This window comes from Vulpes vulpes, chromosome 11 (assembly GCF_048418805.1).
Source record: "Vulpes vulpes isolate BD-2025 chromosome 11, VulVul3, whole genome shotgun sequence".
Taxonomy (NCBI): Eukaryota; Metazoa; Chordata; class Mammalia; order Carnivora; family Canidae; genus Vulpes; species Vulpes vulpes.
In genome coordinates, this window is record NC_132790.1 from 62,421,746 (window position 1) to 62,447,916 (window position 26,171).

The window sequence follows — 26,171 nt, forward strand, 5'->3', positions numbered from 1 at the left end:
TCGGAACTCCCGCATCCAATAATAAGACGAACACGAATAAAACGTGGGCAAAGGTCTTGGGCGGACTCTTCACAAAAGATGAATGGCCATGGACAAAGACTATGCCAGCGACGTGGGCGCCAGAGGGGGAACGAACGCACACCTACGCCCTTTGAAATGCGACAGCCTAACAAGAGGAGAGTATCATCTACTTCTTGCAAAAAGGAAAACAGGCCAAAAGATCCGTCGCTCCAGGGCCACTTCCCTCGCAGATCGCGAGCAGGTGTACACAACACGGAAGCATCGCGATACGGGAAAGTACGCGGACACTCGGATCCGGAGGGAAGGCGAGAGGAAACAGAGCGCAGGCGCGGCCAGGACTCCCAGATTGGACGACTGACTCTAACGGGGCGGGAGGGGGCGGGGCAAAAAAAGACGAGTTCAGGTATAGGAGAGTCGGGCTAGAGGCTCCTCGGGAGTTCCCCGACACGCCCACCTGCGCGCGCACGCTTCGGTTCAACACGCCCTTCAAGACCGTGCTCTCGCGGTATTTGTCCCGACTCTCGCGGGGTTTAGCGTGGCAAGGGAGGCCGGCCCGGGGGAGGGGGTGGTGGTCCGTTAGTGGCGTTGGGCTCTGGCCGCCGCGGTGGCAGCGCCTTCTCTTCCGCTCACGGAGAGCTGCTCAGGCTGGAGGCCAACCAGGTGAAGAGCTCGTCCGTATGTGCGTGCGCGCTGCCTGGGGGTCGGGAGGCCCGGGGCTGGGGTGGGGGGACCCCGTCTCGGCCTCCCGCGGCGTCGCGACAGGCCGGCGCGAGGAGGCGACCGTGGCGCGGGCTCCGCCCCAGCCCCCGCCCTAGCTCCCGCCCTGACCGCTTTCGTCCCCCTTTCTCCTAGCTCTTGCCGCCGCCTCGGTCGCGATGGGGGCGCAGGACCGGCCGCAGTGCCACTTCGACATCGAGATCAACCGGGAGCCGGGTGAGCGGGAGACTGGGTTGGTGCTGGGGCTTGGACGGTCCCCGGGGGAAGGGGAGGGGTCTGTCCTCGTCGACCCTCCCCCGAGCCTTCTTGGGAGGGGGTGAGCGTCGTCAGCACTACCTTTGCTCCCGAGCGAAAATCGATGGAGGAGAGGGGCCCGTATCCGCGCCTCGCCTCCTGCTGGGCCCGGGCCTCGCCCTCCGAAGCCCCTCGCCCTGCACCCCCGGACTGAGTGTCCGTGCCGTGCCTGGCGCCCAGAAAAGGAGTGCAGCCCTTCTCGGACTTTTTCTCTCTCGGTGCCTCTCGGGGCAAACACTCCCAGTTCCTTTTTTTGTTTTGTTTTGTTTTTGCCTCCGTACTGTGAGGCTTGGACCCGTAAATTCTGTACTTCCTAATCCTTGGATATCAGTAGGTTAACTCCCACTTCTGTTTTTTCCTGAAGTGTCTTTAGCCAGCACTTCTTGCTTCATGGGAAAATGACTTAGTGAAAAGTCTTGTGTGATAAATACAGCAAAGTATTCTGTACCAACAAACAGACTTGCAGCACGCATGCACTTAGCATTCTATGTCTAGGGAATCTAGCCGTTCGTTAGTATATATTATTGAAAATAAAATATTTTCTTTTAGAGGGTAGTTCTCATTCTAAGTAGTAGAGCCTGCCCGGTTCCGAACTGTTTCCTTAGAAAGAAATAAAATAAAATATTTTTTTCTTCTCTCAGGCTTTTAGAAGTTTTAGTTGGAAACATATGCAGTCTTTGTGCAGCATCTCGTTCAGCAGATTCTTGAGAGCCTGCTCCTGTTCAAAACTGGGGATATAGCAATGAATAAAACAAAGGACTTTCTTCCTTGTAATTTGTATTCTGTTGGGGGAAGCAGACCATAAACAAGGGGGGAAACCGCAGTGGCTTGTAGTAGGGGTACTGTTTTAATATGTTGGTCAGAAAAGGCTGTTTTGTGATGACAGCTGTGCAGACATCTGAAGAAGATGAAGCGAGCCATTGTGGATATCTCTGAGGAGCATTCCTAGCGAAGGAAGTTAGTACAAAAAGGCGCTGAGGAGGGAGTGTGCTTTGGTGTTTGAAGAACTGCCCGAAGCCCAGGGTGGAGTGGAGGAGGGATGAGAGTAGCAGGAAATGGCTCTAGACCATTTGAGGACTTTTGACCCTGAGATACGGAGGTATTGAAGGGGGACGGACGCCTGGGTGGCTCAGTGGTTGAGCGGCTGCCTTTGGCTCGGGGTGTGATCCTGGAGTTCCGGGATGAGTCCCACATCCGGCTCCTGCGAGCAGTCTGCTTCTCCCTCCGCCTGTGTCTCTGCCTCGCTCTGTCTCTCTCATGAATAAATAAGTAAAATCTTAAAAAAGATATTGAAGGGTTTTGAGCAAAGTAATGTTGTGATCTTAGAAATATTGTTGCATTCTGTTTTTAATATTTTGAACCTTAATGAAGCTTAATCCTTACTCTACAGTTGAGTCCATGTTTCTGATAACAGGGCTTATGGGTTTGTTTTTTTTTTTAAGAATTAAAAATAGCAGACTCATGAAAAATGTAAACAAAAAAGGTTCTATAGCCATGTAAAGTACTCCTTTCCTAGTACATGTTCATATCCTAGATTTGCAGCTAACCTTTGTTATGAACAATTTTCAGAATGCTTTTGCTGAATGTTGAACAAACTTCAATCCCCGGCATTCAAAGTAATTCATTATAATACCATTCCAATAGAAATGACTAGCACTCTTTAAAACACTGAATCATACAAGGAATGCTTATACTGTTCTAGGTTGAACCAGTTGAAATTGGCAATTTCATGTGGTTCAGTCTCATAATACTTCTAACACTTTCCAGTATATTATCTAAATGATATTTACTTGATTTTTACACAACTTTTAAGGATCACTGCAACTGAAGTGAGGTACCTCACTTTGTGGGATTTAACCATTAGTATGTCATTGAGTTCTTAGCCAAGTGATATTCTTGACTTCTTGTATTGCTAGTAATTAACATGAGTAGAAAGTAAAAGATTTTTTAGGAATGACCATACTGACTACATTAATGAGAGATCAAGAAGTACTGATAAAAATTGAGTTAACTACAACACAGTATGTATTCTTTTCCATTACTATCAATGGAAATTTTTTTTTTAAGATTTTATTTATTTATTCATCAGAGAGAGAGAGAGAGGGAAGAGAGAGGCAGAGACACAGGCAGAGGGAGAAGCAGGCTCCATGCAGAGAGCCCAATATGGGACTCGATCCTGGGTCTCCAGGATCACGCTCTGGGCTGGAGGCAGATGCTAAACCGCTGAGCCACCCGGGCTGCCCTCAATGGAAATTTGTATGTTTTATAGCAAGTTATCTAGGCTTTTGAATTATAAAATGAGTATAAGTACATATTAGAAGGGGAAGAGTCTTTATATATGTCTTTTTCTCTGTGAATACAATTAATTGGTTCCTATTTGAAATAATTCCAGGACTATACTTTGGAATTTTTTTCAGAAGGTTTTTTTACTAAGATTTTCATTTCTTTAATAATTGCAGAACTGTTCACATTCTGATGAGTTTATCCATGGGATTTGTAGTGATAGCTCCTCTTTCATTCCTGATACTGATAATCTGTGCCCTTTGTCATTTTTCCTTGGTTTATCATTATATTTATTATTGTGTCAAAATTTTGGTTTTGTTGATTTTTCCCCCCATTCCAGTTTTAATGATTTCTGCCCTTTATTTCCTTTCTGATGCTCACTTTGGCTTACTTTGCTCTTTTTCTAGTTTCTTTAAGTGGAAATTTGGATTGTTGACTTGAGACCCTTTTCCAATATAAGGATTTAGTGCTATAAATTTCTCTCTATATGAAGGACCCCACAAATTTTGACAGATTGCTCATTTTCTTTCAGTTTGAAATTTTTTTTTTTTTTTAAGATTGTATTTTTTTACTCTTGAAAGACACACACACACACAGAGGCAGAGACACAGGCAGAGGGAGAAGCAGGCTTCCATTTGCGGAGCCGGATGTGGGACTTGATCCCAGGACCCCAGTGCCTTGAGCCGAAGGCAGACACTCAGCTGCTGAGCCACCCAGGTGACCCATCAGTTCAAAATATTTTCTAACGTCCCTTGAGGCTTAGTCTTTGCCTCATGAATTATTGAGAAATGTTTTAATTTCTAAGTACTTGGATATTTGCAGTTGTCTTTCTGTTAATGATTTCTACTTTAATTCCATTGTGGTCAAAGAACATACTTTGATCTCAGTTCTAAAATTAAGGTTTGATATGTTCTATTTTAGTGAATTTCCCATGTACACTTGAAAAGAATGTATATTCTGCTGCTTGTGTGTAGAGTGTTCTATAAATGTCAATTTGAGTCAGCTGGCTAATAGTATTGTTGTTCTAGATCCTGGCTGATTTTCTGTCTCCTTGTTCAGTTGTTTACCAAGGAAGGAGTATTGAAGTCTCCATCGATAATTGTGGATTTAATTCTTCTTTTTTCAGTTCTATTTGTTTTTACTTTGAGGCACTGTTGTTAGGTGGATGCATGCGCATTTAGGATTGTTATGAATTGACCCTTTTATCATTATGTAATGACCTTTGTTATTCCTGGTAATTTTCCTTGCTTTGAAGCCTACTTTGGTATAAACACCACTGATTGATTTTTTTTGTTAGTGTTTATGTGATATGTCATTTTTCTATCCTTTTATTTTTAACCTATTTTTAAGGTGGGTTTCTTGGGGTGCCTGGCTAGCTCGGTTGGTGGAACATGTGGCTCTTGGTCTTAGGATTGTGAGTTCAAGTCTCATGTTGGATGTAGAGATTACTTTAAAAAATATGTGGGGCACGTGGGTGGCTCAATCAGTTGGGTATCTGACTCTTGATCTCACCTAAGGTCATGATCTCAGGGTTGTGAGCTTAAGCTCTCTGTGGGGTTCTGCACTCTGTTTGGAGCCTGCTTGGGATTCTCTGTCTCCCTCTCCCCTGAAAACTAAATAAAGTGGGTTTTTTTTATAGACAGTTAATCAGTGGATCTTACTTTTTTAACCCATTGTCACAATCTGTTTCTTAATCAGTATATTTAGACTATTTACACTTAATGCAATTGTTTGAATTTGTCTAATATTTGTTTTGCTTCCTCTGTTTTCTTGCATTTTAGACTATTTGAATATTTGTAGTATTTTAAATTTTTTTATTTTTTGATGAACCTCTATTTTCTTTTTTTAAAGGTTTTTTATTTATTTTATTTATTCATGAGAGACACACAGGCAGAGGGAGAAACAGGCTCTCTGCCGGGAGCCTGATGTGGGACTTGATCCTGGGACCCTAGGATCACACCCTGGGCCAAAGACAGGTACTAAACCGCTGAGCCACCCAGGCATCCCCTCTCTATAGTTTTTTAAGTGGTTACTCTAGAGATTACAATATATATATTTGGCTTTTCATGGTGTATTTAGAATTAATTTACCATTTCAGGTAAAGTGTTGAAACCATCCCACTATATAATATTCCTTTTACCTTTCACCTTATGTTGTATTGATTACATCTACAAACATTGAAAGTCTTTGCTTTCAAACATCACACTTAGCAGCCTGAAAGAAAAATATTCTCATTATTTATTCACATGTTTATTACATTTCTGTTGCTATTCATTTCTGAAGTCTCAGGTTTAAGACTGGTCAGTTGGTTTCTGATAAGAAATCCGGAGTCATTCAAATTATTGTTGCCCATATGTAATGTGTTCTGTTCTTGTCTGACTGCTTTTGAGATGTTTACTTTGTCTTTAGATTTCAGCAGTTTTATTGTGATGGGTCCGGGTGTGAATTTCTTTGGTTTATTCTCTTTGGGGTTTAATAATCTTGAATCTCTGTCTTTAGCCAAATTTAAGACATCTTCAGCTACTGTTTCTTCAAATAGGTTTTTGTCCAACACTCTTTTTCCTCTCTTTTTGGGACTTTGATGACACAAATATCAGACCTTTTGACATTACCTCACAAGTCTGAGGCTTTGTTCAATTTTTTTTTTTTCAGGTTTTCTGTTTTTCACATTGGATAATTTCTATTAAGTCTTCAAGTTCATTGACTTTTTCCCTCTGTCATCTCCATTGTACTGTTGAACCTACCTAGTGAATTTTTAATTTTGACCATGTTATTTTTTGTTTTGTTTTGTTTTAAAATTTCCTTGTGGCTTTGCTTGAGATTTTCTGTTTTTCCATTCATTTTAAGAGTATTTGTACTTAACGTAATATGATCGTAATAGCTGCTTAAAAGTCTTTGCCTAACACATTTCCAGCATCTGTATTATCACAGAGTTGCTGTTTTTGTCTTTTCCCTTGTGGAGTATGAGATTTTTTGTCATTCTTTAAATGTTGATAAATGTTGAATCATATCCTGGACATTTTGTGTATTTTGTTACATGACTGGGTCAAGTTTAAATCCTATGGAAAATGTTCACTGTTGTTGTTGGTGATGATGATGATGATGATGATGATGATGATGATGATAATGATAATGATATCATTGTAGCAGGCAGTCAGCCTGGTTAGGTGCAACTGGAACTACCTTGGGCTGTTTAGAATCCGATCCACATATATATAAGCCCATCCACACATGGATGAGCTCTGGAGTTCATACTTCGTGAGATTGTTTTCTTTTCTTTTCTTTTCTTTTTTAATATTTTATTTATTTATTCATGAGAGACACAGACACAAGCAGAGGGAGAAGCAGGCTCCATGCAGGGAGCCCGACGCAGGACCCGATCCTGGTACTCCAGGATCACGACCTGAGCCAAAGGCAAATGCTCAACCACTGAGCCACCCAGGTGCCTATGACATTGTTTTCTTGAGGAAGCTTCCTCTTCTTGAAGATTTCCCCATACATTCTGGCCCTTAGGGACTCCCTTTTTTTTTTTTTTTTTTTTTTGTCATCTGGCCAGAAAGCCAGGGTTTTAGTTTCCTCACTCTGCCATGTGCTTCTTAATAACTATGTCTGTCTGTCTCTGAGGCCAAGTGGCAAGAGAATAGAGTGTAAAAGAGCAGCAGGGATTCTTCTTGTGCTGTTGGGAGCACAATTTCTCTAGTCAGAAAGATTCTTTGCCTCCTTAGAAGTTTTACGTGCTTGCCTGGTTACGCCTGTTCTTGCTGCCATCTGTGGAATTGCCTAGAAGCTAGAATGAGAGAGAATGGAAAAACAGAAAGAAAATGAGATTTTCCTCATTAACTATAATCTGTAGGGGTCCCTAGAAATAGAGGGCTTTCCTCAGAGCTCTTTCTGTACCCAGAATGCAGTTCTGGGTTTCAGATTGCTTTTGATTCCAATCCCTGAGATAATTGGTAATTCATTACCAATTAAGTGGGCTTTTTTAGTCCTTAGATAATTTTTTCCATGCTTTCTGTCAAAGGTTTCTTAGTTGCATTCAGTGAGGATAGGGTGGAGTATATTATTCCACCTTGACTAAGCCTAGAATTCCTTATAAATTTCTAAAGATATGAACCTGCAGAAATTAGCCAGTCATTTTTTAATGATCTCTACAAATAAGTTTGTGTTTTTGAATGCATTAGCTTTTTGTATGAAATGTAATACCCACTTTGGAAGTGTGTGTGTGAAATCCTCATTGACAACTTCATTTTTCCGCCAGACTCACCCTTCTCTGATTAAATGTTAGTTCTCTGGAGTTAGTGAGAACCTCCCAGAGCAGGCATGAAATGGTAATCTTTGTTTCTCCCTCCTTTGGTGCCTCAAGAGCTTGCCTTTTCTTTGCCTTATCATTGCCTTATCATTCAGATCGTTGTACTAAGAAGTTGGAGCCCAAGGAACCAGGTTTTAGATATCTACCAGTAAAATGATTTAAGCTTGGCCATTAGGGTTTTTTTTTGTTTATTTGTTTAGTACGTACCTGGGAGTCACCAGTAAGTTAGGTGAGGGCCATAGTTTGCCTTTGTCAAACCTTGTTACCAGGGTACACCAAAAGTCACATTTTGCTATACTAGCAACCAAGCACGTCCACACATAAGAAACAGCTAGTTCCCTAAGTTTGATAAAGTCACCATTCTGGTTTTTTCAGTGCCCTGAAGCACTTTTTATGTGAAAGATTCTTTCTCTTGATAATTGTCATGCAAATATGTGTCAGGCACTAGAATGCGCTAAACTTGTTGCTAGACTGGGGACTCTTGGTGGACCCAGTCTCAGGTTCTGTACTATTGGATGACCCTCCAGATTCATTTGTCTGTTGATGCAAGGGTGTGGCAAGGGTGTGGAATATCTGCAAATATTTTTATCCTGTCTGTAAATCACTAATTCTGAACATCACTAATTTTCCAGTAAAATCCCATTTCCAACATTTATGTTGCTAATTATAGAACCTCCGGTAATGAGAGATAAAGACAGCCAGAGTATTCTTAGTAGCCACCTCTGAGGTGTGGCTTTTGATGATCACTTTTGGACAGTATTTCTTTCTGGTTAAGATATAATTTGAAAACTCATGATTCCTTTATATCAGGATGTTTATGTAAGGTGTTTCAAAGTAAATTATAGTTATAAGTATACTAAATTATAATAGTAAAATGGTGCAGGCCTTTTGTTTTCAAATTGCAAGATGGCTTTCATGAGGCTCCCGGGTGTCAAACACCCATTTGTTCACTTGCATTCTGTCAGTATGCAATGGTTTTCCACAGGTTACAGGACGTGTGATGACACAACAGATACAGTGCAGGAACAAGCAAGATAACTTGTCTTCTGCTACACCAGACATTAGTGAGATTTGCAAAAATGTAAAGTGATGACACATTATAATCTCTTGTTCATTTTCAAAAATAAAATTACTAAAAATATTTGTGTTAACATGAGTTTATTTTATGAAAATTGATGGTCTTAAAATTTCTCCATTTCAGTTTCTAATGTGCTAAATATCAATAGATACAACCCATATAAAAAATCTTTAAGATCTTCAGTAATTGCTGAGAATGTAGAAGTGTTCTGAGACCAAAGTTTGAGAACTGCTATTCTAGACACATGTTTCACAGAATGCAAGCACTGGGGTTTATCTACAGAGATTTTGAACTTTTGGTGTGGATATTATTTCGTATTTATATGAAGTTGAAAAATAAAATTAGTAAAAATCACCCATCTGTCCTTTACACAGAATCACCTATTTACATTTTATACCATTGCTCTCTCTTTTTCTCTCTGCACATGCAGTTTTTTCTGAAACATATGAGGGTAAGTTACCCACTTATGGCTCTTTACTCTTAAATACTTCAGTGTATTTTATTTAGCGTATTAAGAATAGAGATATTTCTTACATAACCACAATGTAGTTACCAATTTATAAATTTACTCTGATGTCATACTTTAATCTACCATCTCTGTATTCCTTCTATTTTTGTGATTGGGCCAAAAAGTCAATTATGCATTCTTTCTCTCATAGTACAAAATCTAGTCTAGCATCGGATATTACATTCTGTTGCAAATTTCACTTTATCCTCCAGTTTTACAGGGTTTTTTGATTTTTTTTTCTTTTTTGATGTCTTTTATGACACTGTTATTTTAGAGGAATACAGTGCCCTTCCTCCTTTTTAAGTAGAACCTTAGTTTTTGTATCTGTCAGAGGCTTGAAGTTTGTTTTCAAAAGTGATAACCAGGGTATTTTTTAAGAGGAGTGTTTGACTTTGGAATTTTTTCTTAATGTGGGCTTTTGAGCAGTATAAAACCCTGGCAATTCATCAAAATAGGTAGAAATGGGTATATAGTTGAAATTAGTGTTTTTACTTTATTGCTTAAGATTCACATGGATCTAAGAAACTGAATTGAAAAGTCACTGCTTGGGACTTTGGGCAAGCCACTTGACCTTTTGGTAGGAAGGAAATACTATCAGTTTTGTCTTAATGTGGCTCTAAAGATAGCATAGCAAAATTTGCTTATATTCAAAATTACCCTCTTTTTTTTTCTTTTTTATTTTTTTGAAAATTTTTTATTGGAGTTTGATTTGCCAACATATAACACCCAGTGCTCATCCTGTCAAGTGCCCCCCTCAGTACCCCAAAATTACCCTTTAAACCTTAGATTCCTCACACTCAGTTGAGAGTGCGGCACGTGGGGATCTGATAATACACTGAGAGAACAGGAGAAATGCATCTGCCACCTCAGCCTCCTCCCCTGGTCCTAAACTTGCGAATATAGTGACTGGATGCAGTGGTCTGCACTATTTAGATTATTTCTTCCCTTTTTATATACTCAGAAATTAAATAGGACTCCAGTCCTATTTAATACATGTATAGTAAGGTTGTAGGGAAGTCTATATATAGTAAGGTTGTAGGGAAGAATAATAAAATAATACAACTGGCTATATTACAGATTGTGTTTTTGTAACATGAATTTAAGGAGCATGGTGGTTCTTCTTCTAATTTTTTAAGATTTTATTTATTCAAGGGAGACACAGAGAAGCAGAGAGACACAGGCAGAGGGAGAAGCAGGCTCCTCTCAGGAGCTTGATGCAGGATTCGATTCCCAGACCCCGGGATCATGCCCTGAGCCGAATGCAGACACTCAACCACTGAGCCACCCAGGCATCCCAAGGAGCACAGTTCTAATTAGCAGACTACTGTTTGTGTTGTAACAATCACATAACAAGGTAGGAGCTAGTTGTATATGAAGCAAGGGCAGTTGAGCGTCACCGCTATTCTGTTATTCTTGTCTGTCCTAACTAATCTGAAAAACCGCAAGAAGGATTATGCTAGTGATTGTGCTAGGAAAAGGAGACAAGTAGCATGTGTTCAGTTGTAGGATTTCCACAGTAATGTTGAATTTTTATTATATACTCTGATAGCTAAAAACGTGCTTTATTAGTGATACTCCTAACAAAAATCATTCTTACTGCAACCTTAAATTCCCTTGTTCCCAAACTCCCGTTTTCCCATAGAAATAATTGTTTTTATATGTCATTTTTGATAATGCAGTTTCTTTAAATTCTTTCATGCTATTGGCAGAACAGACTATTATTTGTAAAAAACCTAACAGTATCTGACATAAATTTTTTTGTAAGTTGCTTTAAATATTGTACGTTCGTGAGCATGGGCACTGAGTCAAGTACGGGGCTTTCATATTGAGGTATTATTTAAGATAGGCCTCAAAGATTAGACCTTTTTGTTCACATTTTAGGAAAGAGCCTTTTTTCAGGTTTCTAAGCAAGAGGGCTTGGTGCAGTTTCTTTCCCCTTTTTTCCTTTATTCACTTATGTTTTTAGAAATTGGGCCTGAAGGGATGTCTGGGTGGCTCAGTGGTTGAGCGTCTTCCTTTGGCTCAGGGAGTGATCCCAGGGTCCAGGGATCAAGTCCTACATCAGGCTCCCTGTGAGGAGCCTGCTTCTCCCTCTGCCTGTGTCTTTGCCTCTCTCTGTGTGTGTTTCCATGAATAAATAAATAAAATCTTGGGCAGCCCGGGTGGCTCAGTGGTTTAGCGCCACCTTCAGTCCAGGGCGTGATTCTGGAGACCCAGGATCCAGTCCCATGTCGGTCTCCCTGCTTGGAGGGCTTCTCTCTCTGCCTGTGTCTATGCCTCTCTGTGTCACTCATGAATAAATAAATAAAATCTTAAAAAATAAATAAAATCTTAAAAAAAAAAAAAGAAAGCAAGAAATTGGACCTGAAGCATCCCAGTAACACCAGGCCTGATTGGATGGTTTTGAAGGCAGAAACATGGATTTTTATGGGGACTTTGAGAGGAGAAAGTTGACTCCATAGCACCTTCCTTTCCCTACCCTTTCTCTTCCTCAAAACTCCAAGTGAAATATACAATGATTTTTTCCACCTTTCTACTTTTAACTTAATATGGCTATTCCTTGTCTGACTCCTGCCTCCTATCTGCACCCCCACATTGAATCTCTGTGCTTTTCTATTATTTTTCTACTTTTGTTGGTATTCATCTGTCGTTGTTGCCAAGGGAATTCTGACATTAGTGGTATGAGCTAGCTGTCCAGTACGATTCCTTACAGTTCTGTTTTGCACATCGTGTACCTAGTCTTAAAGCTTCCCAGAGTATATATTTCAACCTGAATCCTTGGTAGAACATAGCACTTACAAGATGGTCAGGTGTTCGGTAAACACTTTTCTTACTGAGAATAAAAGCAGATGGAAACTAAAAAGATTTCTTTAAATAGGCAGAAAAAAGTTCAGGCTACAAAAGGGCAGGACTTGGGTGACTGGCAAAGTTATCTAGAACTGAGGTAATGCTTTTTCAGAATTATCTCAGAAATTGCATTCAAAACCCCTAGATGTGAATGCCTTACTGTAAGCCTTGCTATAGTAGTCCCCTATTTTAGTTTCATTGTATTCCAAGAGATTGTGTCTTAAGCAGATTGCTATAGAATGAAATCTGAATTCCCGTGTCCATTCCTTAGACTTGTACAAATCAGTGAAGCCTTATTCTTAGTTAGGTGATTTGTATGAGAAGAGGGGCTGAGGGGATCCCTGGGTGGCTCAGCGGTTTAGCGCTGCCCTTGCCCTGGGGCATGATCCTGGAGTCCCAGGATCAAGTCCCACATTGGGCTCCTGGCATGGAGCCTGCTTCTCCCTCTGCCTGTGTCTTTGCCTCTCCCTCTCTCTCTGTGTCTATCACGAATAAATAAATAAATCTTAAAAAAATAAATAAATAAAAGTTAAACCTGCCTTATAATCCTGCTGTGCAGAGATAATCACAACTAATTTTCTCTGAACATTTTATCTTAATTCTATGTACTGGTTCATACACAATTTTTAAAAATAGTATATGCTACATGCTATCCTGATGCTGCCTTTTCCGTTAAATAGCACGTTCTTGATTTTTTCCCATTTCAATAAATTGAGCTTTATGTAATCAGATTTAGTGATTATATAGTTTACTGTCATATGAAAGTATCTGTGTTTGTTAGAATATATAAAGGTGATGGTTGCTAAACATAAAGGCTAAATAATGGAAACAAATTTAAGACACAAGTTTTCTCTTACATGGCTCTCAGAGTCAGCAGATATCTAGGACCCAGGCTTTGTCTTGTTAATAACTGTCAAAGGGTGGGTGAAGCTCTTAACAGAAGTTTTCAAGTTGGATAAATACAGATAAAATAATGGGATTAGAAGAAATATTTTGCAACCCTCAGTATGATTGATTCAGCAAAGGATCATCAGTAGCCAAACCATTAGTGAAAAGTTTTTGTAGAACATGGTATGAACTTAAAAATCAAAATATCATTCCTCTATTAATGTAAAAGTAAGGAGAAATACTTTTACAGCTGAGAATCTAGCTAATACTTAAAACAGACCAAGGGGGATCCCTGGGTGGCTCAGCGGTTTAGCACCTGCCTTCGGCCCAGGGCGTGATCCTGGAGTCCTGGGATCGAGTCCCACATCAGGCTCTTTGTATGGAGCCTGCTTCTCCCTCTGCCTGTGTGTCTGCCTGCCTGCCTGTCTGTCTCTCTCTGTCTCTCATGAATAAATAAATAAAATCTTAAAAAAAAAAAAAAAAGACCAAGGCACAACAACCAAATCAGTGCATAATCTGTGGTTAGATTCCAGGATTTGAAAAAGTATAGGTCAGTCAGCCTCTGACTCTTGGTTTAAGCTCAGGTCATGATGTCAGGGTCAGGACATCAAGCCCCATGTTAGGCTCCGTGCTCAGGGAATTGGCTTGGGATTCTCTCTCCCCCTTTGCCCCTCCCACCGTGTGTACTCTCTTCCCCTCCTCTCTCTCAAATAAATGTTAAAAAAATGAAAAGGGTATAAAGGCATTGTGGAACCAGTTGGGTAAATTTGAATATGGACTATGTATTAGACTGTGGTGTTAATCACTATTAACATGATGTGGTAATTGTATTGGGATTAGGTAGGGGGAATATCTTTGTCCTTTAGAAGTATATACAGAATATACTGTACTTGTCCCTTTAAATGACATTAGTGCCGTACTAATGTTCCACCATTAAACGTAATGCTGGCTATTGATTTGAAGGATGTCTGAGAATTTTTGTGTTTATGTTAAGGGATGAATGTTAATTAACTTCATTAAGTGGTCTTTTGATTTTCCTAAGAGTTCTTCCTTCACTTCAAAAAATTAACAGATTTCCTAATATTTATTTTTAAAAGATTTTATGTATTTATTTTAGAATGTGTGTGTATGTGCTTACAGGGGAACTGGCAGAGGAGGAGGGAGAGGTAGAGATAATATGAAGCAGACTCCAGTGAGCCAAATAGGGGCTAGATCTCATGACCCTGAAATCATGAGATCAGTTGCTAGCCAACTGAGCCACCCAGGTGCCCCAGATTTCCTAATATTTAATGTGTCTTTAAAAAACTGAGATTTATCTATAGGGTTTTGTTGTTTTTTTGTTTTGTTTAAGATTTTATTCAGGGTCGCCTGGGTGGCTCAGTGGTTAAGCATCTGCCTTCAGCTCAGGATGTGATCGAGGATTTCGGGATCCAGTCCTACGTCGGATCGGGCTCCTGCGTGGAGCCTGCTTCTCCCTTTGCTCTGTGTCTCTAAATAAAATCTTTTTTTTTTTAATTTCCTTTTTTTTTTTTTTTTTTTATTTGAGAGAGAGAGAGAGAGAGGCAGAGACACAGGCAGAGGGAGAAGCAGGCTCCATGCAGGGAGCCCGACGTGGGATTCGATCCCGGTCTCCAGGATCAGGCCCTGGGTTGAAGGCAGCGCTAAACTGCTGAGCCACCCAGGCTGCCCGTTATTTGTATTTTCGTGCTATTTGCTTTTCTTTGTTTTATATCTTTTTATTATGGGTTGCTCCACTACAGTGGTTTGAAAGATGTATAATATGTTTTTAGCTCTACAGGTGAATTACATGTTTAAGTATTCCTAAACTATATTTCCTCTACCTGTTGACTCCCACTATGAAATACCAGGAAGCGGACTTTTTCTAACCAGCTCAACCCCTTCTTGTTGGTTTTAATGTTACTGTGATATATTCATTAAGTGAATAAAGCAGAGTACAGTAGTGTACATAACATGCTACCTATTTTTTTTTTTTTTAACCAAGGAACTGCTTATTTAGAATTGAGATATGGGACGCCTGGGTGGCTCAGCAGTTGAGCGTCTGCCTTTGGATCAGGTCATGATCCCGGGATTGAGTCCCATATCAGGCTCCCTACAAGAAGCCTGCTTCTCCCTCTGCCTATGTCTGCCTCTCTCTGTGTGTCTCTTATGAATGAATAAATAAAATCTTTAAAAAATAAAAAATAAAAAAACTGAGATATAATTGACGTATAACACCTTCTAGTTTCAGGTATACAGCATAATGATTTGGCATATGTGTTTATATTGCAAAGTGATGACTGCAAAGTCTTGTTAATATCCATCACTACACAGAGTTAAAATTTTTTTTCTTGTGATAACTTGAATTAAATTTTTTTCCTTGTAATAAGTTTTAAGATCGGGACATCTGAGTGGCTCAGTGGTTGGGTGTCTGCCTTTAGCTCAGGGTGTGATTCCGGGGTCCTGGGATCAAGTCCTACATCAGGCTCCCCACAGGGAGCCTGCTTCTCCCTCTGCCTGTGTCTCTGTCTCTCTGTGTCTCTAATGAATAAATAAATAAATAAAATCTTAAAAAAAACCCAACTTTTAAGATCTACTCTCAGCGAACTTATGCTATCCTTTTTAAACAAGAAAAATAAGACTATGTCACCATTTGCCTGTTTGGGGATGCCTGGGTGCCTCAGTGGTTGAGCACCTGCCTTCAGCTCAGGGTAAGATCCCAGGGTTCTGGGATTGAGTCTCACATCGGGCTCCCTGGAGGAGCCTGCTTCTCCCTCTGTGTCTCTGCCTCTCTCTGTGTGTCTCGAATGCATGAATGAATGAATGAATAAAGCTTTTTTTTTTTTTTTTTTTTAAAGATTTTATTTATTTATTCATGAGAGAGACACAGAGAGAGGCAGAGACACAGGCAGAGGCAGAAGCAGGCTCCATGCAGGGAGCCCGATGTGGGACTCGATCCCGGGACTCCAGGATCACACCCTGGGCCAAAGGCAGGCGCTAAACCTCTGAGCCACCAGGGATCCCCTGAATAAAGCTTTTTAAAAAATATTTGCCTGTGTGTATGAAAAGACACTGGAAGCATACATATGAAATTAATGAAAGTGATTACCTGTTGACAGAAGTGGGAATAAGACTACTTATTTACTTTTTTCCACTGTTGAATTTTTGAATCATGAAAACATTGCCATTCAAAAGAAAAAGAACATTTTTAGAAGGTTCCTGAAAATAATTTTAAAAATTACCAATACATCCTCTATTTCTCAATAGCTGTTAACATTTATTTTTTATTTTGTAACCATGGTTACCATAGTTATTTAGGTTTAATTCTGTGTTGTAATAGATTTAGTATGCTCAATGCCACTCTTTTCCTACTAGCCTTTTCTCATTAGTCCTTTGAGTAATATCTCAGGCTTATATTTCAACTAGATTTTTGGGGATAAAATCTGATTATTACATTTCCTTTGCTATATATGGAATTCTTTGTTCACAGCATGTTAGTCCCTTTATGATGGTAGATAGCTGCTGTCTCCAGTTTCTCATGTAGAGTGTCAGAAATCTGCTTAATTTCTTTTTCCCTGTAGGTGACATGATTTTATTGCTTGGATGCTAGAAGGATTCTTTTCCTTTATACCTTTGAAAATAGCTCTTATTAAGCTATGTCATGATGTTATGCCACTTGTTATACTTTTCCTGTTATATAATGAATACTTTATATCTGTGTAACTAGGTATTTCTTCATTTATATTTTGTTAATCTTTGTCTTTATCTGAGTATTTATTTGCATACGTATTCTGTACCAGACATGATACAAGTCAGTGGGGATAAGGTGGTGAGTAAAACAGACATGGTCCCTATCCCTCTGCCCTCACACTCAATCAGTTAGGCCTAGGATGGATATAAGTGCGTTTTGTTCATACCACTGGTGGCTCATCACATTGGTTAAGAATTTGTATCTGTCATTCCCAGCTAAGCTGTCAGCTCCCCAAAACAAGCAGTCTTACATACAGTTGCGCAACCTGACTCATGAGGAGGATCTCAGTTAAATGGGCAAGTGCCCTGATTTTGTAGAAATGGTGCACCCATTCCTTAATTTTCTCTTAGATTTTGCTCTCTGCCTACTGACTATGATGTGTTCATACCTTTGTTCTTATCCTCATTCCTTACTTGTAATGGTATATGTGATGTTCTTTACCCTGTGTAGAATGCCATTTCCTAAATTTTTTGTCTCAACCAGTGCTTACTTTTTCAACTACTGTATCTTTTTTGTCCATGATAAATGTCTCCTTTTCCACTACTGTACCTGTAATTCCACTGCAGCTGTTTCTGAGAACAAGAAATAATAATAAAGATGATCAATTTTATCCAGATTCTCAGTACTTGCTGATTTTATTCCTGCCACCTAGTGGCCAGATCAGGATTACAACATGATGTAAGTAGGTCTTGGCTTTTACTGTCTGTAGCCAGTATTTAAAAATGTGTTGATATTACCTGAGTAAACTCAGTATTGTTCTCCTGTCTTGGCTATTTTTAAGGATCTGCATGTTGGAATGTTAGGACTAAAGTCAGAAGCCATTCCTGCTCATCATTTTTGTTCTTAATCATATATTTTTTGCCCTAAATGCTTACACAAAAGTTTCAGATTTTAGTTTTACATTTATAGGGCAGTGTATTTATTGGCATAGTGGTAGTTCGTTGGAGGAAATCGTAGTATATATAAAAGATAATATTATTGGCAATAATGACTAATAAAGATTACTAAATCCCACTAAAGTAAAGTAGTGTTAACAGTGTTCCTGAGATCTTACTCATTCGAAAGCAGCACCAGTTTCCAAAGAGGCATTGGCAGAGCATGTTAACTTATTACAGGAGACAGTAAACCATAGGCATTTTTACTATTGGGAAATGGGGTCATTTTTTTTCATTAGTTTGGGAGCCAGAGAATCTTCTCTTCAACACATTTATTCTGTCTTTTCCTTAAGTAGCTGTAGTTTACATTTTTCTTTTCAGTATGTTTTATAATCACAGTTAATGCCACTTTCACTTGAAAATAAGCAAACTACTGAGCTACACTGACTTATTTTTCTTTAAAGACTGTATACATCAGAATATTTTCTATTTTGATTTTCAAAAAAGTATGTTTTCTATAAGAGTGCAATTCAATTGAAAAACATTTGTTGAAAACCTGCCTATCTTGCTAATGACTTGGTTCAAGTTAATATTTGCTGGTGTGTATTCTGTAGTGTTCAGTTTAAGCTTTTTTTTTTATTCAGTTTGGAGGGAGTTAATACTAGTATGCCTCTTTGTAGGTAGAAATCATCTAATCATCTTCTTGTGTTTTCCTTTTTTCTGATAGAACACTTTAGCTTTGCCTTTTGTTTCTAGACTCTTCAAATTGAACATATGCTGGCATTTTAAATTAAGACAGTCTCAACCAATATCTGAATGTCCATAGCCTTTCTCATGTCTTACAAGCCCGATTCGGTTCATCTGTTCTTTCTATGGATTTTTAGGTTATTTTTCTGTTTTTGGCAGTGTTTTTAACCTTGCACCAAGGTATTGAAGGCAAAACATTTGGTTTTCCGCTTTTTTCTTTACTCTTAACAACATAATGCCCTAAAGCACACAACACCTCTGTTCTAAACCCTGCTCCATGGGATTGAGAAGTCAATAGATTTTTTTTTTTTTCTTCACCAAGTTAGAGAATAAGATACTGGAGGTGAGTGTTTTTTTTAAAAACATCATTGTTGTGTAGTATCCCTCTCTGATTATTAGACCTGGAAATATAATCACATTTAACTGTTTTCACATGTGTTATACCACTAAGCAGGTTCATAATTCCTAATCATCTACAAAGAAGAAACTATAAACATTTGAAACTTTTACTGGCTTTCTTTTAGAGGCATTAAATGTTTTGGGGAAAAAAAAAAGAAACTTGATATTGAAGTTACTATGGTCGTAAAAAGGCTAAATATTCTATTGTTTTGATTATATCTTTTATCCTGAAAAGTAACCATTTTACAGGGGCCCTAAATATCTAAATATATTCTAGTCTGCAAAATTAGATGACTTTGAATTTGACACCGACCTAGCCAGCCATTTCCCAGGGACTTAGGAAGGTTGATGAAAGTACTTTTCCAAATAAATACAGAGTGGTTATATTACTGATCTTACATGCATTTTTTAAAATTCTCATTTCCTGGGGTGCCTGGATTGCTCTTTCGGTTGGATGTCCGACTCTTCATTTCAGTTCAAGTCATGATCTCATGGGTTGCCTGCACTGGGCTCTACGCTCTGCTTGAGATTCACTCCCTCTCCTGTTGCACCCTGCGCCCCCTCCCCCCCCCCCGCATGTGTGTACCCCACCCAGTAAAATAAATAAAATTTTTGAAATTTGAATTTCATATCTTTCTTCATTCCTTTAGATAAAAAGATCAGCTAAGACATTTTGAAATTGCTTTAAAATTTGGCTCCATTGAAGCTATAGACAATGTTGACCCAGGAGAGTCTTACACCATTATTCTACTTTTTATCCCTTAAGGATGTCTGTTAGTAGTAGCTTTGTAGCTTTGTTTTGTACTCAGGAACTAACTCACATGACCAAGAATAAATTCAATTCTTAGCAATAGAGAGTAAGTCAAGTCAATTTGTGTCTGTGCTGAAAGTGACTTAAATTTGGTACACAGTTAATTTTAATTTATAAGTTCCTTTGAGTAAATAAAAATGTTCATCCATAATGGAAAAGATTCTGTAGAATAAAGGGAAAGAGGACTCAGGGAAGTGATTGTAAATCAAAATATTATTTTTTACTTTATTGAGAGCCTTTCATGAGGTCTGCAGAGTCAAAACTACTTTTGTGATAATACAATTTGCTTGTTGCGCTCCTATTCACAAGTCAAGTTTTCCAGAGATTACACAATATGTAATGATGTTGCCACTCTGAAAGTTCTGGAATGTGTGCTTTTTATATTCTTGTGTTTTTAAAATTTTTTGAGTTTTAATTTATAACATAGTACATAGCAATAGATTTAACCTACATTGTAAAAGCTCAATAATTTTTAAGAGTTGGAAGGAGTCTTGAGACCAAAAAGTTGGTGAGGCACTTTTTTGTAGCGTAGTTCGATCACATGTGTAGGCTTACTCCTTAGCATCTTCTGTGTATTGTATGTTTTTGTCTGTTTTGTGTGGTTTTGGCATTTTTAGGAACCATTACCTATTCTCTATGCTCTCTCAGGGAATAGAATGTGTTTTAGTTGGAGGTGACAATTCAGGAGGTTGGCTCTAAATAGTTTTTGCATAGAGGTAGAAAACAGAAAGCTAGATATAGAAGACCAGACTTTCTTCTAATAGTACAGGCCAGAATGACTGTCTTATGGTCTGATGTGCTCTTATCACTGGAGGGGCTTAATAATAGATTGGACAACTATTATTGAGAACATTCTAAAGCAGATTAATAGTATTCAGGTAGGGGACTGTACTAAAAGGGATATAATAATGCAAAGCCCCTTTACAAGACACTTAAAGTCCTACAGTTTTGGAGCTGAAACCACTTAGGCTGCCTCTGAATTCTAACACTGACAAATAGAGTGGTATTCTTGTCGGTTGGTATTAGTTAAATTTTTTCCTGTTAAGTCTTTTGAAAAATTGAAATAAATTACAAAATTGGACCTTTCAATTTGTTAATTCTACTTATTTTATTTCTCCCATGTAAAATGTGGCATATTTAATCATCTTGCTTACCTTTTTTTTCTAATGTGTTTTATTTCAGTTGGTCGCATTATGTTTCAGCTCTTCTCAGACATATGTCCAAAAACATGCAAAAACTTCCTTTGCCTATGCTCAGGTAAATGAACTATTAAATTATTTCCAATGAGAAGTTATGGCTTATGGTTTTATCTTGCTTAACAGAATAGTTAAATACTGAATATTTCTGATATTCTGAATATTTCTGAATATTCTATATTTTCTACTGAAAATATTCAGTAAAAAGTGATTGACTGGAAAATGAGTTTAGCCTGTGAAAAAATACTATTTTCATTGATAGGAAATCAGGGAAGCATTTCTTAAAAGGATAGGGAGAACAAAAGAAATGGTCTCAAAAGTAAATAAGAAAGTACTACTGTGTGTAATAAAGTCATCTCTAAACATTGTAGTTCATAAATTCTAAATTTCAGTGTTTTGAACAAATTTAGTTTTCTAGATTCACAAGAAATTTAGGATTAGAAGATAGGTAAAATATGATGCAGTTGTTCTTTGTTATCTGTAATGGGATTTGTATTTTTTAAAAGTAGAAAAAAATAGGAAGAACATCTGTGATGTTATTTCAAAATAACAAGCTTTTTTTAAATCCATGCTTTGATTCACTTACATACATATATGATCTTTGCACCACCAACTCCTTGATTGCCCTCTTTTACCGGAGTGATAACCATTTCTGGTCCTTTTTTCTCCTGTGGCATGATAGAGTCTGTGCCACACAATTTAACATTTATATGTTGCTTGATATGTTTTTTAGTTTCTGTGTATGTTACCTCGTTGCCCTATGTTTTGTATCTTGTACAGTGCTAGAAAACAGGGATTTCACGAAGGACTAATTGGATGCTTTTTTCCACAGAAAGATATTTGTAGCTAAATTTCATTTCTTTCTTTCTTTTTTTTTTTTTCCAGGAGAGAAAGGCCTTGGGAAAACAACTGGAAAGAAGTTATGTTACAAAGGTTCTACATTCCATCGTGTGGTTAAAAACTTTATGATTCAGGGTGGGGACTTCAGCGAAGGTAGAGCTAAAAGTTATGCTTTGAGTAACTCCATCAATCAGTTTCTTAAGTATATCATTCTATTAATTATGAATATTGTGTCACATATTGTATAAATATTAAGTGGTCAATGGATAGATGTTGGATGAATGAATGTTGTGAAAGAATGTGTGAAAAGCAAAATACTAAGCCATTTTACTTTGATTTTTGGACCTTTTGTTGTTTTGTTTTTATGTACTTTTAATAATATTAGAAATACTTGGTCAGTTCTCTTAAAATGAATGCCAGGTACTTTTGGATTATTTTTATTCTTCCTGAATTTTGTTAGTGTGATTACTTTTTGAAATCAATGTGTTATAGAGATAATTCTTAGTAGTATATATTATAATAGGATTGGACTTTTTTTGAACTTCTATTTTCAAGGTAAAGTTATTGAGCATTTGTAGAATTTTTATTATTGCAATACAAGGTGTTAGCTTCTTTAGCAAATTGAAAGCATAAAAAATTATAATAAGTATTAATATATTTTTAATTTTCATCATAATTAATGTAGCTCATTATTTGCAGGTAATGGAAAAGGCGGAGAATCAATTTATGGTGGATATTTTAAAGGTAAGGCTTAATATTTTATGGTCTTTTGTTTCAGTTCTGATATTAAAGCAAATTTGATCATGTACTTTTAATGAGGAGAGGTTTACTTATAGTTCACTTTTTGCATGAAACTAATGCTGCATGAAAATACTTTATTTGCATGAACTTGGGGATAAATTATATTATAATATGTAACTTAATTGACAAGATTAATTAAGGCTAACTTTATGGTTAAACATGACTTTCAGCATGGAGGTTAGGCAACTATATACATGAAAACTCCTATCTTCCTGCCTAAAACTGTCAACATATTCTTTTGTTTATAGAGAATGTGGTCTTTTGCAAAATGAAAAGGTAAGAGAACGAAGCTCAGTAACACAAACTCCAATTCTGTTCCCTTGCACCCTTCCTAATAAATTTATGGACAGCCTGGGTTAGGTTGTGGCTGGATTTCTCATAATTGCTTGAAGACTTGGAAAATTCTGTATATTATTTCATACATGCATCTGTATCTTTTTTCTTTTCCCAATGGGTTATTAGTTCTACATCAGGGAAAAAAATCTAGTTGTGTTTTTTTCCCCCTAAACCAAGCAATTGCTTTGAATAAAAGTTGGTATTTCCTACTTTCTCAAAGGTTTGTATGTTTTCTTTTATATACTAGAACTATATGATTGTGTTTTATTCCAACAGTAGTAGTATTTGCATAAGTCTAACTATTGCACTTGCCCCAAAAAGCCTTAGAAAAGTCAGTTGCAGAGATTTTAATGGGATCCAATCTTACTAGATTTTAATGCCATGATAGCTTCAGTGTTATAATAGTCTTTTATATTTCTTTTGGGGGAAAATGGATTACTACTCTTTTTCAGAAGCCTGTTCCCAAGGTAATCATTTTTTAAAGTTTTCTATGTTTCTGTTTGTTCTAAAGAAAGATTGTTTGTATGAATGTTATAAGGAAATTTAAATTAGTTTTGAAGGTATTTCTGCTGGAATTAAAATCATCTCTGAGTGATCTTTATAACAGTTTTTCCTTTGAACCAGTATGAAGCAATTCATTAGCTGGTTCTATCAGCTTGTAGCAATTTGAAACTAATGTAGGCCACTTTAATGTGGTTCACTGTGGCAGATACTTGTGTATCTTAGAATTCTATTTTGCCCTTTATGTTTTTGTTTTTATAGGACTTTCTTCATTAGATAATTTTTGATCCTATTCATTACGAGTCTATATACTTGATTTAATTTAGGTACATCCTTACAACTTAATTTATGTAACTTTTTGTGTTTTGCTCTCATAGTCTAGCTTCAATACAATTAAATAATAAGTTTATCATATAGAAATTAAGCAGAGAAGATTATTAAACTTCTTCCATTTATAGTACGTTAAGCAGGATAATTGGAGAGTTGAAGGAAATGAACTTTACTGTAGAGATTTTTAAAGATTTTTTTACTGGTTTTCCCTGAAAGTTTATAGTTTACATATCATTTAGCCAAAGTATGTTACTACTAAAAGTGACTGTTCTAAGGCTGTTTGTATAAAGCATTAAATACATGTTCTTTCCTCAAGGCTTTAAGTAGTATTTTTGATCTTTTTACGCTTTTGTTACTTGATTAGTTAAAATTTTTTTTTTTCTAAATATTCAGACAAGTATCTGTACTGACCAGAAGAGGAATTTCATCCTTTACTTTCTATTTATTACTGTGACATTACACTTTAAAAGTGGCTTATAATTGGAGACTGACGAATTTGTGTTTTCTTCAAACAGATGAAAACTTTATTCTCAAACATGACAGAGCGTTCCTTTTGTCAATGGCAAATCGAGGGAAACATACCAATGGTTCCCAGTTTTTCATGTGAGTAGGCATAATTCAGAGATGAGCTTTTCTTAAACAGAGAAGCGCTGTTCATGAGAAAGATGGTATAGTTAAACCAAGTTTAAATGCGAGAATACTGTCAAATTGGATTTTGTTATTAATCTCTAACGTTACAGAAACTTGGTAAGCTCTAACAACTGCCTCAGCATTCAGCATGTATCTTCTATTTGAAGATGGTACTTAAAAGATGTAACTTGAAGATGTACATTATTTTAAAAATATGTTGTCATCTTAGAAAAAGAATTTGGCTTTGACTTAAAATTTTGGGGCTCAGTTTACCAAAACTAGATTGGAACATAAACTTTTGATCAGCATTTAAAAATGGACTAGGACTGGATGTGCCCTTGGCCTGGAGAAACCATTGTTTGGTTGCTTTTTCTCTTACTGTTGCTCTTATCTTATTTGAGAGAGATAGCATTATTTTCTGATACTGTACAGAGATGAGTGATATTGCTGTTGCATCAGCATTGTAAAAAAACCTTAATCTTTGAGACTTCTATGCATAACTGAATTAACCCAATATTGCTGTCATTTCCACCAAAATTTATGAGATTAGTACTCAGGAAGCTTCAGAATGCTAAATTTGCTATTTTTTTTTTTTTTTAAACAAAACAAAAACCAAACACCTTTTCATGTATGTACATGCACAACCACAACCTTATTTCTCATCTGAAAGACTTTTGGCATACTTTTAGTTACATTCTTATCTAAAGCAACTCTAAAACCTATTTTTATTATAATCCCAGGATATAAAATAGTAAATATAATTGGCTAGCATGAAGTTTAATCCTTTTGATTGGAGGTAAATCTCTATAGATGTGCTGTATATGTTGGAGAAATATTTTACTCATAGTTTGCCAGAAAAAATTTTTGTCATCTTTCTGAATGGACAAGTATGAATGGCGCTTCCCTGTCTTTAAAGGAGTAAATTATTCATGTAAAGTAAATCTCACAATTTAAATTTGTCTGCAGAATAGATTTCCAACATGATCTTATAAAGTTCAGATAAGGGGCATTCTGTTCCTAAGAATGTCCTAAAAATGGAAAGCTGATGGAAGATGACAGTGCTTGGAGCTGTGCAGAAATAAAGGAAGACCGAAAACATTTGTTCCTCGATCATATTTTGATCCCATAGAGCAGTGGTTATTAATACTTCTCTACTAGAGTATTTTTCTTTCCTTTACCTTCTTAAGGGCCAAAAAAATTAGTGGGAAATATTTTGAAAAACATCTTTTATAGTAATTTAATATAAAATTATATACTCTTTGATAGAGGTTTCCCATTTCCATTTTTAAGCTTATCTGAACTGTGAACATATAAACTAATGAAATTCATTGGTCAAGAAGCTACTATCTGAGGGCTCTAAAGTTTCTTTTAGATTTCCTTTTTTATATTAGTACATTAAAATTTATCAGGCAGCAGCCACTTCTTCCCATTGTTACATACCAATTAGCTTGTTTAATTAAATGTTACAAGTAAAAACTGGTGCAGGTACATACATTAATATCTAGTATATGAGGTTCTCCCTTCAAAAAATTTTGTTTCTGTATTATTTAGTACTTGATTGTCTTTTGTAGGAATGCTTAGTAGCAAACAAAATTAAGGCCATTGCTGTTTCTACATAGTTAATTTTATATTGCACTGTTATTTTTGACAAGGAATGCCGAATGAAAATTTTAACACTGTGAATTCAGATTAAAATTTTTAAGCTTCTTTTTATAATTAACTGTAGATGGCACTAAAATCACTGTGAACTTGAGAGAAAATGTTCTACTTTTAGTTTGAAATTTACTTCTGGAAATGAGTTTGCAGTTAAAAGCAATCTTGGAAGTAATTTAGTGTTTTTTGTACATAAAAAAAATCATTATTATTATTTTTTTAAGAAATTTTTGTGGCATGTGCTTTTTTATGCTGGCTGAAAGTACCAGTTCCCTACGAAATAAAACTTAAAATCCACCTTTCTAAACAAAACACTTCCTTGCTTTTATAGAAAGGGAAAATGGAGATGATGGCCCATA

At 37.1% G+C, this 26,171-nt stretch overlaps 1 protein-coding gene across 6 annotated transcripts in view; it reads left to right on the forward strand.

The window, feature by feature from the left end:
• Positions 1-442: 442 nt before the first annotated feature.
• NKTR (natural killer cell triggering receptor) overlaps positions 443-26,171 on the forward strand; it is a 52,679-nt gene continuing 26,950 nt past the window's right edge. For 2 of the 6 annotated variants that reach the window (XM_026000929.2, XM_026000926.2), the window contains exons 1-6: positions 532-681; positions 874-954; positions 20,708-20,782; positions 21,607-21,714; positions 22,261-22,305; positions 24,045-24,132. In XM_026000929.2, the coding sequence (XP_025856714.1) occupies positions 897-954; positions 20,708-20,782; positions 21,607-21,714; positions 22,261-22,305; positions 24,045-24,132 (374 nt within the window). In that variant the 5' untranslated portion in view covers positions 532-681; positions 874-896. The other 4 variants (XM_072726578.1, XM_072726577.1, XM_026000928.2 and 1 more) reach the window with 4 other exon arrangements.